Source organism: Catharus ustulatus, chromosome 20, assembly GCF_009819885.2.
Source record: "Catharus ustulatus isolate bCatUst1 chromosome 20, bCatUst1.pri.v2, whole genome shotgun sequence".
Lineage (NCBI taxonomy): Eukaryota > Metazoa > Chordata > Aves > Passeriformes > Turdidae > Catharus > Catharus ustulatus.
In genome coordinates, this window is record NC_046240.1 from 5,386,704 (window position 1) to 5,400,927 (window position 14,224).

The following is a 14,224-nucleotide window of genomic DNA, read 5'->3' on the forward strand; positions in this document are numbered from 1 at the left end:
CTGTTCTGAGCTGGCTGGGCAGCTTTGGTTGAGTTTCTTAACATCTCTGTGGCTGAATCCTTCCCTATCAAGGTGGGTGAATCTTCTGAACCTATTGGGAAACTGCTCCAGAGGCAGCCGGTCTGCCGGGAGGCTGCGCCGGGAGGAGCCGGGTGTGGGTGGCCACAGCGGACGTGCCTGTGGACAGAGAGGCGACAGGGAAGGGTGATTCCTGTGGAAGAGAGATGGACATCACCTCTTTGGGTCTTGATTTTGGCTGAGACAGTGAGTGTGTCCTGAGCCCTGGCACGAGCCCACCATATGCCAAGGCAGGGCCACGCCAGGCCACCAAGGGCAGGTTGGGTGAAGCTGCCACCTCCAGCTCCAGAGGGTGCCACCACCTTCAGAGATGGCTGAGATGGTGCTCTGCAGAATAGCAGCTGATTAGCTCCTCCAGCTAGTTTATTGGCTTAGTGGTGACTGTCTCCAGGTGGATCTCATTTTCCCAAGAGGGTACATGCATGTGTTTGTGTGTTCAGTGCACACTGTCCCTCTCCCAGTGCCCAGGGAAGCAGGATGGTGTTCCTGCAGTGCCCTTGCAGGGTTTTCCTGCATGCAGGGTACTTGTATCAGGCAGCATAGGGGTGCTCAGGACTGGATGTTCAGGGATGCTCATGGTACAGGGGACACTCAGGATTGATGTTGTGGCTGGCAGCACAGGGATGTTTGTGACACTGGGATGCTCAGACTGCAGCACAGGGAGGATCATGGCACAGGGAATCCCGTGTGGGGATATCATTTCCCAGGACGAGGGGATGGGATGAGAGGCTGTGACACAGGACCAGCAGAAAGCAGTGTTTTTCCAAGGAGGTGCATCTCCAGTTACAGATCTGTGTGTCGTCCTTCACAGCAACAAAGCCTTGCAAGTGGTGGAGCTCTGCTGTGGCTACCCTGGGTGGACAAAACCGGCGGGGAGGGTGGGTCACAGCAAAAAAAAAAAAAAAATCTCTCTGGAGCCTGACTCCCGTGTGAGAGCCAGGACAGGACTTTCCAAAGGCCAGGACTCCACGGGATATTTGGGCATTTCCTTCCGCAGCCAAACCCAGGCCAGCACGTGTCACTGCTTCCCGAGGAGCGCTTCGGAGGGACCGTGTGTGCAGGAGCTGGCGTGAAGCTCAGGGTGTCCCTGCAGCACGGAGCTCTCCGTGTGAGGGCAGGGGGTGACTCAGGGTGCCCGCTGTGCTGGCACAGGGGTGCTGGGCACGCCTGGCTCCACGCAGCCGGCACAGCCGGCGCCAGGCGAGTGCCTCGGGGGGGTAAATACGGGTTCGTGCCGGGCCGACTGCCAGGCCGGCGGCTGAGGAGCCCGACCCGGCCGGGCGCTCCCCGGTGCCCCCCGCACCCCACGAGGAGCCCAGCCCAGCCTGGCATCCCTACCATAGCAGTGAACCGCGGGGAAACTGAGGCACGGGCTGCTTGGGAATGCGCCGTGCGGGGCTGCGGAGATCCAAGGGCCGCAGCCAGGCCGTGCCAGGGATCGGGGTCCCGGCCCCGTCTGGTGCTGGGCGGCCGCGCTGCCTTCGCCACGGCCGGCGGCCGGCCCGACATTTGTAAGCAATTTGCCGGAGCGTTCCGGAGGTGCTTCCCGCTGCCGCTTGGCAGCCAGACGCCGCACAGAAGCTCGCTGGCTCCCTCGAGGCCTCGCTCAGGCCCGGCCCTGCGCTGCGGAGCCTCGTCCTGTCCCGGCAGCGCGGCCCGGGAGCCGGGCGGGACCCTCGCAGGGCCGGGCGGGGGGAGCCCACGGCTGGAGTTAACCCTTGGGTGCACCGAGCTGGCTTTTCCCTGGAAATAAATAAATAACCCCTTCAGCGCTGGGCCCGTGTTCTGGGTTCATTTTTTCGGGTGTGAGTGTGCTCCTGGTGGGGAATGGGCTCGCGGTCAGGCCCCCGCCCCAGTGCAAACCCAACGGGGTGAGGATGTGGCTGGGAAGGCTCTGGCCACACCATCCCAGTGCTGTGTCTGGATTAACCCTGCAGCCCTTTCCCAGCCCAGCTCTGCAGCCCCCTGGCCAAAGCTGAACAGGCCAGTCTGGGAGGGCTGTGGGATTGGGAACAGTTTGGCCCAGCCTCTGCTGAGCTCAAGAACATCTGTGTGGAAAAGGATGGGTAGCCTGGGCACCAACGGGGAGAGAAGGGGCTGAAGAAATGTGTGGAGAGCCTGGGGAATTGGTCAAAAGCAGCACGTGGATGGAATGAGGAAGGGGGATGCAGGGAAATGGCCCATCAGATGCCTTCCTGTCACCAGGTCCCTGCAGTTTGAGGCTGTGCAGCAGGATGGCACTGGTGGAGGGGTCCCAGCTGCCTGACTGTGCTCTGCTTCCCCTCCATCTCTCCATTCCTCTCCTTTCTGTGCCTTTATGCTGGGGTATCCAAACACTTTCCCACCCACACTTCACCTTCCAGCCTTGCTGCAAACCCTCCAGCTCTCCAAGCAGTGATTTACCCAGCTGCAAACAAGGGATGAGCTCCTTCCTTTCTTGCCCGAGGTGGATCCAGGCATTTGGGCAGACCCCCAAAGGGGATGCTGCTCCTGGCTCTGCTATTTGTGACCTGCTGCTTTCTCAGCCACCCGCACCGTGTCCGTGTGGTCCTGCCCTGTGTCCTGACCTGGCTGGGCTGTTGGAGCAGGGAATGAATCTGAGGAATGTTGCTCAGGGAGATGTGGATGCTGACAGCTGTCTGGAAGCAGGCAGGGACACCCACCAGCCCTTCTTACTGGACCCCACTGGCTAGCTCAGTCCCCTTGAAGGTGGGGTTAGGGATGGGATTTTGGGGTGAACTCTCCTTCAAATAGTGGGCATTGCTCAGCTCCAGGACCAGGCCCCAGGGGCTGTGCAATGTTTCTGCCTCTTTTGGAGGTGCTGGTGCTCATTGGGCATCTCCATCCTGCCCTGACTAAGGACCTGTCTTCCTCCTCTTCTTCCTTCTCCCCTTCCCAACCTTTTCCAGTGGCATTTTTCAGCCACAGATGATGGAAATAAGTCACAGTGGTTATAGTTCTCCAGGATTCAGGTCAGAAGTGGCCACATTACAAGTAAAATGTTATTTTTTCCTGGCTGCTGAGGTCAAGGGAAGACCCTGATGAAGACCCTGGATCTTGGGCTCTTGGGGCTGGGAGGGGGAAGTGGGAGCTCTGCTGAGTGATGGCTTTGGGAGCCAGTTCCTTTGGGAAGGGCTGTTGGATTGGTGGCCGAGGCTCAAAGACAAACAGTCCCTGGAAGAGGTAATTAGGGTGATCCTGTCCTGATCCCCTCAGCTGTGGCGAGGAGTCATGAGTCCTTCACCAGCAGCCACTCCAAGCCCATTTTGTGTTAATTAGGCTGTTTACAAAACAGTGTAAATTGCAGTAATGAACAGCCCGGTCCTTGGTTTCCTTTAATTATCCATTTGCATGATGAATGAGCCAGCCCCTCTTCAGCTCTTCTTTTCCAGCAGAGAGGTCACACAGCCCAGTATGGCTTTGTATGGGATCTGCCATGCAAGGTGAGCAGAGGCCTTGGGAAAGAGAGAGAAAAGGAAAGAACAGAACAGAAGAGGGATCTTTAGCCCCAGAGATCTATCTGGCTTCGAGAAAGGGGCTCCTTCCCCAAGACCCCCCACAGTAGAGTGGGGTTTGAGCAGCTCTTTCACCCCAGACTCAGAGCCTGGCACTCAGACTTCGATTTTCTGTAGGAAAAAGCACAGAAAGCATTGAAAGCATTTAATCCTGCCTGGCTCGGCGATGGGGCTGCCTGGAAAGGCAGAGGAGGAGCAGTGGTATTTCTTGGCCCCCCACATACCTTCCCCTTTCTGTCCCTTTTGACTTGGCGGATGAATTCCAGAGATGTTAATCCGCTCTCAACCCCTCGGTGCAGAATAAAATGTCCTCTCTGTGTGGGAGGAAGGAATCCATTCGAATTAATTGCGGGAAGGAGCAGGGAGCTGGGGGTGCACTGGGGGTGCTGTGCTGAGGGTGGGCTGAGCATCCTCTGCTGCCCAGTGGTCCCCAAAGGGGAGGGAGGGCTGGGCAGGGGGATAGGGATATCCAAGGTGGCACAATCCTTGGGTCCCTGAAGAGGAGGGAGAGCTGGACAGAGGGATGGGGGTATCCAAGGTAGCACAATCCTTGCATTCACAGCTGAAAGCATCAGCCTCTGCCCTGGCCATAAAAATGCCAACCATGTGGTCTGTGGGCCAGGCCTCAGTGGCAGTGGTGGGCACAGGGGCAAAATGGCCTCACTCAGCAGTTTTGGGGTGTCAGTGCCTATAAATGGGAGGGAAGCGCTTGCTGTTCTGCCAAGCCAGGGTGGCAGGAGCTGCGGGGTTTGACCCATCCCGGGGGCACACATGGATAGGGCAGGAGAGATGAAGGGAGGAAAGTGCTAAGCTTGAGCTGGGTCAGCCCACTGAGGGTTCGTGGAGGTGAAGTGGAGGCAGAGGAGAGTAGAGGAGAGCCCCCCGGGATGGGCCAGGCGCTGTTCTGCACGCTGGGAGGTGGGTGTGGGGTTCATCTGGGGGCCTGCAGGCTCTGCCTCCTGCCCTGACCTTCACCTCTTGTCTCTGCAGAGCTCCTGGGATCTGCCAAGCGCCTGAACGTGAACTACCAGGATGCGGACGGGTGAGTGCTGCTCCGGAGGGTGCTGGGTGCTGCTGCCAGCCGGGGAGGGCTCCTCTCCCCAGTATCCAGTCAGCCCTGCAGCTCAGGGGATCATACAACTTTCCAGGGGAGCTGCAGGACACATCAACATCCCAGAGCCAGGGCAAGCCCTGCACAGGCAGAGCCACTGCCTGCCTGGATCTAAGCTGAGGGCCCTGCTCAATCCCTCCTGAAAATCCTTCATAAACCATAAATTAAGTGATTTATGTGCCCCTCTGTAGGGATGGAGTTTAACAGCATGTCCAGCCAGTGCCTGTGTCCCCCTGGTTGAAGCCCAGAGGAGCACCCAGGCAGCCTCAGCGCCTGCACGTGCTCGTGCCTCTGTTTATTATCCCAAAAGCAAAATCCCATTGTTTTAGGGGGAGTTAGAGAAAGAAAATATGAGGTTGCCAAGTGACCACAGCATATTTGTGTAGTTCATCACTTCCAAAATCCAAGTACTTAATAAGCTGGGTACTGAGAGTTAAAGAAACCACAAAGGCCCATAAAATAAATAAGCGCATTATTCTTATTGAATTAACTCTGACCTGTCAGTCATTAGCATTGTTTTTATGTGCTGTTGTTGTACCTAATTTCTACATGTTTTCTTTTGGAGGACTCTGTAGGAAGAGGTGTCCATGATGAGTCCTAACAGGCCAGCGGGGGGTTGGGAACGTGCAGGATGGCTCTGTCTTAAAATAATACTGTACAGATGGAGCTTAATAGAAAAAGAATTTAATAATAGAAGCAATGATCTGATTCTGATAGGGCACAGGGTTTGTGTTGGGCAGCTCCAGGAGGGCTGATGGTGGGAACTGGGCTGCCTGAGGGACATGGGCAGGGTTCTGGGGCACAGGAAGAGGATGATGGGGAAGTGAGACAGAAGCATGGGGATGGCAGTGTGTGTCCTGGGAGAGCCATGGTGCTGGTGATGTCCTTGGAATCACCTTGCTCAGGGCTTGGAGAGGATGTGTTGGGCGAGTGTGGGTTGGTGCAGCCACCCCAGGGCAGAGAGGGACCCCACAAGGTTGGGTCAGGGGGATTTTGTACCCCCCCACATTCACACTTTGAGGCAGAGGTTTTGCTGTGGCTCAGGGATGTGGTGGGTGTACTGGAGGAAGGAGCAGCCTTCTCTGCTGGAATTAGTGTCCCTCCTGCAATGTTGAGACTTGCACAGGGATTTGGGGATGCTCTGGGGCTGCAGATCATGAGGAGATCCATGCTGGATGAGCGGCATCCCCGGCATTGGGTTTGGACACTGCAGAGCCCATGAGAGCTCCAGGCTGGTGCTGTCAGGAGCCCCCCATATCCCTGGGGTGGCTCATGGGCTAATCCCCAGTGGCACAGGGACCCCTCCATGGCCTTGGCCCTTCACGTGACAGCTCAGGGGGAGTGCCAGGCAGACAGGCCCCTTTCACAGCCCCAGCACACTGGGCTCTTTCATTACCAGCGGCCTCCCACGCTCTGCCATGGGCTCCTGGCAGCCCTGCTGGCATGGGGAGGGGGCAGCTGGAAGAGGAGGCAGGAGTGGTCACGGGGCTGATGTGTTTGCCAGATGCTGTGAGCAGTGTTGGGGCTGCCTGGCTGTGGAGAGGGGAGATGGATCTCTGTCCATCCTGCCTGTTTCCCCCAACAGAGGGCATGGAGTGAGGGACTCCTCTCCTGGGGTTTCCCAAGGCACACAGTGTGCCTGCATCCATCGATGATCCCTCGGACACAGACAGCTTGGAGGGATTTATCAGTGTTTTGCTATGGGAAATCTGAGGCACTGGGAGTGGGGAATCAGGGAGGACATAGCCATGAACAACCAGTGACAAACCCTCATCCCATGTCCCCATGCTGGGGGGAGCTGTGGGGACAGCCCAGTGGGGCTGAGGCCAGGCTGAGCCCTCCCTTGTGCCACAGGTTCTCAGCACTGCACCACGCAGCCCTGGGCGGCAGCCTGGACCTCATCTCGCTGCTGCTGGAGGCGCAGGCCACCGTCGACATCAAGGACAGCAACGGTAAGGGGTGACCCCCAGGCACAGCCCCCTGGCTGCCAGCTCAGCCCCCTGTGGCAGGCTGGGGGCCGTGTCTGGCCCTGCTGAGCCCCGCTGCCCACAGGGATGCGGCCCCTGCACTACGCGGCATGGCAGGGCCGCGTGGAGCCCGTGCGGCTGCTGCTCCGCGCCGCCGCCTCTGTCAACATGGCCTCGCTGGACGGGCAGATCCCGCTGCACCTCTCGGCACAGTACGGCCACTACGAGGTGGTAAGTGAGAGCCCAGAGCCGCCTGTGTGCCTTCCCTGGGGCTCTCTGGGGTACTGGGAGGGGGCAAACCCCGCTGTGCTGGGTGGGAAGGAGGCTGAGCCCCTCACCACGTTGCTCCCCTGCAGTCGGAGATGCTGCTCCAGCACCAGTCCAACCCGTGCCTCATCAACAAGGCGAAGAAAACCCCGCTGGACTTGGCCTGTGAATTTGGACGGCTGAAGGTGGGTGTTGTGGGCTCTGCCCTGCACCAAGGGCTTCTCCAGGGGCAGCTCTGGAGCCCACTGATTCCAGCAGCAAAGCTCTGCTCAGATGCTCTCCACCATGAGACTCAGAGCCTGGCAGACAGCACCTGCTCCCCTCCCAGCCAGATCCTGAACCTGGGAGCTGTGGGTTCTGCCCCTGACCTCACAGCAGGGCACTGGCAGACTGGGACTGAAGCCAGGAGTTGTTGTTCCATGTTCTCCTCATCCACCCCAGCTTTACTCACAGTTAAGCATGGATAGGCTGAGCTGGCTAATCCCAGCAAGCTCTAAGCATCCAGCCCTGCTCCAGGTCCCCAGCACAGTTCCTGGGGACAGGGCCACACCGTGCTCTGAGAGACCCTGGCCCAGCCAGCACCACTGGATTGGGCTGGAGTGTGGCCAGCCAGACTGTTCTGTGCCCCACTGGGAGGGGACCAGGGGGATATTTCCATTTTTGGAGTATCTATAATGTCTACAGCTATAAACAGGGCAGTAAAAATAACTCCTCTGTGCCTCTGGGTTGCCCTGAGATGCTGAGAGTTGCTCTGGGCTGGAGAGACTGGTGGTTTTTAGGGCTTGGTCTGAAAAGCCCGATTATGGGAAGACTGTTTCTGGCTGTTGTGACCTTTTACAGAACCTCACGACAGTGTGACCATGCCAAGCACTGCCCAGCTCCAGCCAAGCCTGGGGCTGTGGATGGAAGGGAGTGGCAGGATGGGGAGTGGTGGACTGGCCCCAAGGATCACTGGGAGGATGCAGGTGGGGGTACCTGTACCCCATTGCTTACCAGTGTCTCATGCAGGTGGCTCAGCTGCTGCTGAACAGCCACCTGTGTGTGGCCCTGCTGGAGGGACAATCCAAGGATGCCACTGACCCCAACTACACCACTCCACTGCACCTGGCAGCCAAGAACGGGCACAAGGAGATCATCAGGTAACTCCCTGCTTTATGCTGGAAAAACTCATCATGGCTTCAGTCCTGCTTCCTCCCAAACACACCTTCCTCCCAAACACAAACACACCTTCCTCCTGCAAGCTTCAGCCCCTCATCCCCAAAGCAAGTGCAACCTGTTGTCCCCTTCCCATCATAAAGCCGCCAAGTGCCTGGCCCTGATGTTCATGTCCTGCTGTTCATGTCTCTCCCTCCTTCCTACCAGGCAGCTGCTGAAGGCTGGGATCGAGATCAACAAGCAGACAAAGACAGGCACAGCCCTTCACGAGGCCGCGCTCTACGGCAAAACAGAGGTGGTGCGGCTCCTGCTGGAGGTGAGCACAGGGATCAGGGCTGCTTGGGGAGACAGCCCCTGGGAGTCACCCAGCACCCCTTCCCCCTTGGTCCCTTGCCTCCCCTGGGTCTGGTGCAGGGAGGGATCTGGCCTTGACCATGTCCCCTCTGGGCAGGGCGGCGTTGACGTGAACATCAGGAACACCTACAACCAGACAGCGCTGGACATCGTCAACCAGTTCACCACCTCACACGCCAGCAAGGACATCAAGCAGCTGTTGAGAGGTGAGGTGGGGATGGCTCTGAGAGGGGTTTCTTCCCCCTGAGACCTGCCTGGGCTCCCAGTGCTCCTGAACAGCCTAAATCAGTGCTAGTATCCCAGTCTCCTCTCACATGTGCCCCCATCCTATATGTAGGGCAGTTCTGGGGATTGAGTTCCTTTCTGCAGTATTAATGTTTTCTTCCCTCCTCTCCTTGCTTTTGCTTTCTCCTTCTGCCCTCCCTGGACTCCTCTCTTTCCTCCCTATGCGCTGGTGCCTTCTTTCTTCCTCTGTCCCTTGCCTTCAGAGGCATCAGGAATCCTGAAGGTCCGAGCTTTGAAGGACTTTTGGAATCTCCATGACCCAACCGCTCTCAACGTCCGAGCAGGAGACGTCATCACGGTGAGGCTGCTCTCTGCTCTGCATCCCCCTGGCCCACCATGGCCCTGGGTACCAGCCCCATCCATCTTGTCCCACGGCAGGTCCTGGAGCAGCATCCCGATGGCCGATGGAAGGGGCACATCCACGACGCTCAGAAGGGCACCGACCGGGTCGGGTACTTCCCACCCTCCATTGCTGAAGTCATCAGCAAGAGGACAGGTCAGTGGCCATCCTGGGCATGCTGGGGACAGTCCTCTGTGTGAAACCTTCCCACACTTCCCAGCACCTCCTGTCAGACAGGCCTGCAGCCCTGGCTAGCAAGAGGGGAAGGGAAGGACTCAGGGGGTGTCACCATGGTTGGGATACTGCTTTGGGGGCTGTGGCTCAGCTCTTCCCCCCCCATCCCTACTCCTGCATGAACTCTGACCACGTGTGTTTTGTCTTTGAATGCAGGCATGGTTGTCCCCCGTGTGGCACCCACGCAGCAGCGCCAGGGTCCCCCCGGGGCCCTCCCACCCACCCCTGGGGGGCTGCAGCACCTCCCTGATGAGTGTCCACACCCGGCAGCCCCGAGCGGCCCAGCGGCCTTTGGTCACCTCACCCTAACCCGGACAGCCCCCGGCCCTGACAGCTCAGGTCAGGGGAGCACCTGGGGAGACAGAGGGGCTGGGGACCTTCCCCTGTTCCCAGCCCTGCCTGGGCAGGGGCACAGGGGGAGGCTCTCCTTCCACCTCTCCATGGGGAAGCAGCCAGATGAGAAGGAGCAAAAGGGAGTTTTGGGGAGCCCTTAGAGCAGCCCACTCTCTCCCTGTATCTCAGCTCTCTGTGTGTCCCGTGCCAGCCCAGGTCACCCTGTCTGTGTTGTGCATGCTGGGAGGCGGGAGGGAACTGATGCACTGTCTGTGGCTGGAGGGATCTTGTGGGAGATCAGTGGCATCAGTGTGTTGGCACACGGGTCCTTGCTGGGGACCTCTGTGCCCTGTGTCACTCCCAGTCCTGGGGAGCTGCTGACTGGCCTCCCTACTTGCCCCAAGCAGCAGGAGACAGGAACAGCGTGGGCAGCGAAGGCAGCATTGGCAGCATCCGCAGCGCCGGCAGCGGCCAGAGCACCGAGGGCACCAATGGGCAGAGCACCAGCATCCTCATCGAGAATGCCAGGGTAGGCACCACCCCCTGCTCCCCTGTGCTGCTTCCCTGTGCTGCCTTGGGCTGGAGATGGAGCCCTATCCCCTTCCATGGCCCCTCCTAGCAAAGGAGGAGCTGCTGGAGTTGAGTGTCCTATACTAAACATCTACTTGCTGCCAGGACTCAGCAGGGAGATGCTCCTGGGGGATCTCAGTTGTTCCCCAAAGCACAGCTGGCATTTTTGAGTGGAGCTGGAGGCTGTGGTTGGCATCACACAGCATTTCCATCATGTCTTGTGTCACCTGAGAGGATAATGAAAGGCCCCGAGCCAAATCCTGCCCAGATCTCTTGCTGGGGGCCAGCCTGTTGCTGGGTGAAGCTGTGACCAGCAGCCCAGCATGGGGACCCCCACTCTGCTCCTGGGGGTGTGATAAAGCTGGTCTCCAGAGTTGGGTCCTTCCTCTTCTCTCTCAGCCTCTGCCCTCCACTGGTGACAACCTCCAGCAACACCTTTTGGGATCAGAGCCACACAATGGGACCTCCCCAGCAGGTGAGGGCTGTCCCAACTCCATGGGGCCTTGGGGACAGCTGCCCCACAGCCCTAGGGGCTGTTCATTGTTCATGTGCCCCTGTGACAGTTCTCTTTCTCCTTTCTGCCAGGACCACAGGGCCTCCAGACCCCAGGCAGCTGCCCCCCTGGAGACAGGGTCTTCTCCCACCAGTTCTTACGTCCTGAGCAGCTCCTCGAGGGGAAGGTAACTGGAACAGCTGGGGAATGGTGTGCTGGGTGAGATGGCCATGTTTGGGGCACTCAGCCCAGCACCAGGGGCACAGGGAACTGGATCTTCAGGACACAAGTGTGCCCAGGGAGATCCTGATGCCAGTCAGGTTCTTTCAGCCCCTGCAGCCACCATCATGGGCTGTTCTGTGTCCCATCCTGTCCCCAGGATGCAGAAGCCATTTACAACTGGCTGCGGGAGTTCCAGCTGGAGTCGTACACGGTCAACTTCCTCAACGCTGGCTACGACGTCCCCACCATCAGCCGCATGACCCCGGAGGTGAGGCAGGTCCTTCCCACCCTGAGCTGCCAGCAGTGGGTACACACTGCCCTGAGCTCCCTGAGCACTGCTGAGCATGGCCCCACTCTGCTCCCCTAGGATCTGACAGCCATTGGTGTGACCAAACCAGGCCACAGGAAGAAGATCTCCACAGAAATCGGGCAGCTCAGCATCGCTGAGTGGCTGCCCAACTACATCCCGGTGAGTCCCTGGCACTGAGGCTTTAGTCACCCCCTTTCTTCAGGTCTTTTCTCAGAGCTCTCTGACCCCAGGATAGACACTTACAGGGATCTGTAAGTGAATAGCTTTGACTGTCAGTCAGAGGCACCCTAAAAACACAGCCTCCTGGGCAGGGAGGGGATGCTGAAAGTGCTGCCCATTCCTCAGTGCTCATGCAGTGGCTCCATGCTCTTTCCAGGCTGACCTGATGGACTGGCTCAGTGCCATTGGGTTGCCCCAGTACCACAAAAAGCTGGTGAACAACGGCTACGATTCCATCACCATCGTGACAGACCTGACATGGGAAGATCTGCAGGAGATTGGCATCAACAAGCTGGGTGAGTCTCTCCTGCCATGCTGGGATGGCCCAGGGCAGCCAAGTTTCCCACTCAGGTCCCCACGCCCCATTCTCCCTCAGGCTGGGAAATGCAGGCATGTCTTGAGCACCCAGAAAGGGCAGTTCCTGGCTGTCCCTAAGAACTCTCCTTGGCCAGCTGGAGCTGGGCCTAGCTAGGTAGATGCCAGCAGTAGTTTGTCTCCTCCCATAGGCAGGGTTTAGTTAACCTCGAGGCCTTTGCCCCAGTGTGTGACATAACTACTACTCTTCTCGGCCTGGAAACAGGCTTTGGAGGCTGGAGCTGACCCAATGTCCCTTTCCTTCCTACAGGCCACCAGAAGAAGATCATGTTGGCTGTCAAGAAGCTCAGAGACCTCCGCAAAAGCCTCAACCAAGCAGAAGCAACTCTGGCTAGACGCAAAGTCCCCGGTTCCCTGGACATTGTCACCATTGAGTCACTGGAGAACGGCGAGTGCCAGTCCCCACACACGCCCAAAATGACAACCTTCCAGGACAGCGAGCTCAGCTACGAGCTCCAGACAGCCATGTCCAACAGCTGCCACGACACACTCGGCATCAAGAGCAGCCAGGGAATGTCACGGAGCCAGGAGAGCATCGGGGTGCGGTCGCGGGGCTCAGGGCACTCGCAGGACAACGTGCTGTCCCGGCGCCTCTCCAGCCCCTCGCAGGAGAGCCTGGGCAGCGGTGAGAGCAGCAGCAGCAGTGGGCAGTCCTGTGCCCCACCCCGCAGCAAGGAGAGCCCGGCCAGCCTGCCCGGCAGGCCCAGCCCTGAGCCCTACGGGAAGCTCGTGTCCCCCGAGGGGCTGAACGGCTTTGCCAATGGCGGTGGGGGCAGCCCTCTCAAGGAGAGGAACCTGCCCGAAGGCACAGATCAGTACACACGGCCTGTGGCTCAGAAAGGACCCGGGACTCCAGCAGTCACTCCCTGTACTCCTCCCCAGACTCCCAGCAAGGGAACAGCTCCCTATGTCTTCATGTACCCACACGTCTCCCTGAAATCCCCCACGGCCCCGTCTGTCCTGGGAGCAGAGCAGCCCAAGGCCCTGGCACACCCATACCCCTCCATCTCCCCTGGACAGAAGAGCAGCCTGCAGACATCAGCCCAAAAAGGCTTCTCCTACCTGCACAGCCAGTGTGGCCCCACGGAGCCACCCACCACAGCCCCCACGGCCGGGGAGCAGCACAACGGGGGCGAAGGTTTGAAACACAAGAAGCGCTCACACAGCCTGAACCGCTACGCGCTGTCAGATGGGGAGCACGAGGACGAGGAGGGGGCCCCCAGCAGCACCCTGGGCTCCTATGCCACGCTGACACGGCGGCCGGGCCGCAGCCAGATGCCACGGGCCTGTCTGCAGGCAGATGCCAAGGTGACCCGCAGCCAGTCCTTCGCCATCCGGGCCAAGCGCAAGGGCCCTCCGCCGCCGCCTCCCAAGCGCCTCAGCTCCGTGTCCAGCTCCCTCCCTGCCGAGGCAGACAGCGAGCAGCCCCCCAGCCCCGAGCGCCAGCCCACGGCCACTCAGGACGTGGCTGATGCAGGTGCCACCCCCAGCGATGCTGGCCGTGGCAGGACAGTGAAGAGCCTGGCGGCTGCGCTGGAGGGAACACCAGGTGTGAGTCCGTCCAAGCCCCTCCTGGCCCCAAAACCGCTGCATCTGACTCAGGACTGTCACCCCCGGGCAGATGTGGGTGAGGGGTCCCACAATGGCAGTGATGCCAGCAGTGCCACACTCTCCGATGGCAGCAGGGACCCCTTTGAGAGCAGCAAGCCACGGAGACGGACAGTGAGTGAGCCCAGCCATGCTATGACAGAGGTGGCTGCACAGGGTGAGCAGGAGGATGCCTGCTCAGACACAGAGGAGGAGGCCAAGCCGGGGGTCTCCTCTTCATCATCCCAGAACAGTTCCAGTGAGTGCATCCCCTTTGCAGAAGAAGGCAATTTAACCATCAAACAGCGGCCAAAGCCCAGCGGCCATTCCAAGGCCGATGCGGCTGTGCCGGACATGGAGCCAGGTTCCCAGCCGGCAGAGCCCCAGGGCTCCTCTGGGAAGGAGGCAGCAGCTCCTGCTGTGACCAAGGAGCCGCCCGTGCTCGAGTTCAACCTCACCGAGTCGGACACGGTGAAGCGCCGGCCGCGCTTCAGGGAGCGGGAGCCGCTGCAGGCGGTGCTGAAGGCGTTCAGCATGGCGGGGCAGGCGGAGGCGGGGGGCACCCCCACTCCCCAGTACGCCCAGGCCCAAGCCGTGAGCATCGCCGGCCCCCCCGCCCCAGCACTGGCACCACGGCCCACGCTGGCTGGGGATGCCTTTGACGACGACAGCGTGGAGTTCAGGATTGCTGAGATAGAGAAAAGCATCTTGTCACTGGAGAAAGGGATGAAGAAGGCCCCAAGCCCCACCAAAGCCCCCAGCCCCACAGAGCTGGTAGGCACGGCTGTGGTGAGGACACCCACTCCAGG

The 14,224-nt window shown here is 59.5% G+C and overlaps 1 protein-coding gene across 4 annotated transcripts in view; it reads left to right on the forward strand.

Moving 5' to 3' along the window:
* The window catches only part of CASKIN2 (CASK interacting protein 2), a 33,110-nt gene that overhangs the window by 15,728 nt on the left and 3,158 nt on the right, over window positions 1–14,224 (forward strand). The window contains exons 1-18 of one of the 4 annotated variants that reach the window (XM_033077099.2): window positions 4,429–4,511; window positions 4,584–4,635; window positions 6,559–6,656; window positions 6,757–6,902; window positions 7,028–7,123; window positions 7,947–8,077; window positions 8,301–8,409; window positions 8,545–8,653; window positions 8,936–9,030; window positions 9,111–9,228; window positions 9,463–9,645; window positions 10,047–10,168; window positions 10,609–10,684; window positions 10,795–10,889; window positions 11,082–11,192; window positions 11,292–11,393; window positions 11,611–11,749; window positions 12,079–14,223. In XM_033077099.2, coding sequence (XP_032932990.1) covers window positions 4,481–4,511; window positions 4,584–4,635; window positions 6,559–6,656; window positions 6,757–6,902; window positions 7,028–7,123; window positions 7,947–8,077; window positions 8,301–8,409; window positions 8,545–8,653; window positions 8,936–9,030; window positions 9,111–9,228; window positions 9,463–9,645; window positions 10,047–10,168; window positions 10,609–10,684; window positions 10,795–10,889; window positions 11,082–11,192; window positions 11,292–11,393; window positions 11,611–11,749; window positions 12,079–14,223 — 3,958 coding nt within the window. In that variant the 5' untranslated portion in view covers window positions 4,429–4,480. Of the gene's footprint in view, window positions 1–4,428; window positions 4,512–4,583; window positions 4,636–6,558; window positions 6,657–6,756; window positions 6,903–7,027; window positions 7,124–7,946; window positions 8,078–8,300; window positions 8,410–8,544; window positions 8,654–8,935; window positions 9,031–9,110; window positions 9,229–9,462; window positions 9,646–10,046; window positions 10,169–10,608; window positions 10,685–10,794; window positions 10,890–11,081; window positions 11,193–11,291; window positions 11,394–11,610; window positions 11,750–12,078; window position 14,224 lie in introns of those variants that run through there. The other 3 variants (XM_033077097.2, XM_033077098.2, XM_033077101.2) reach the window with 3 other exon arrangements.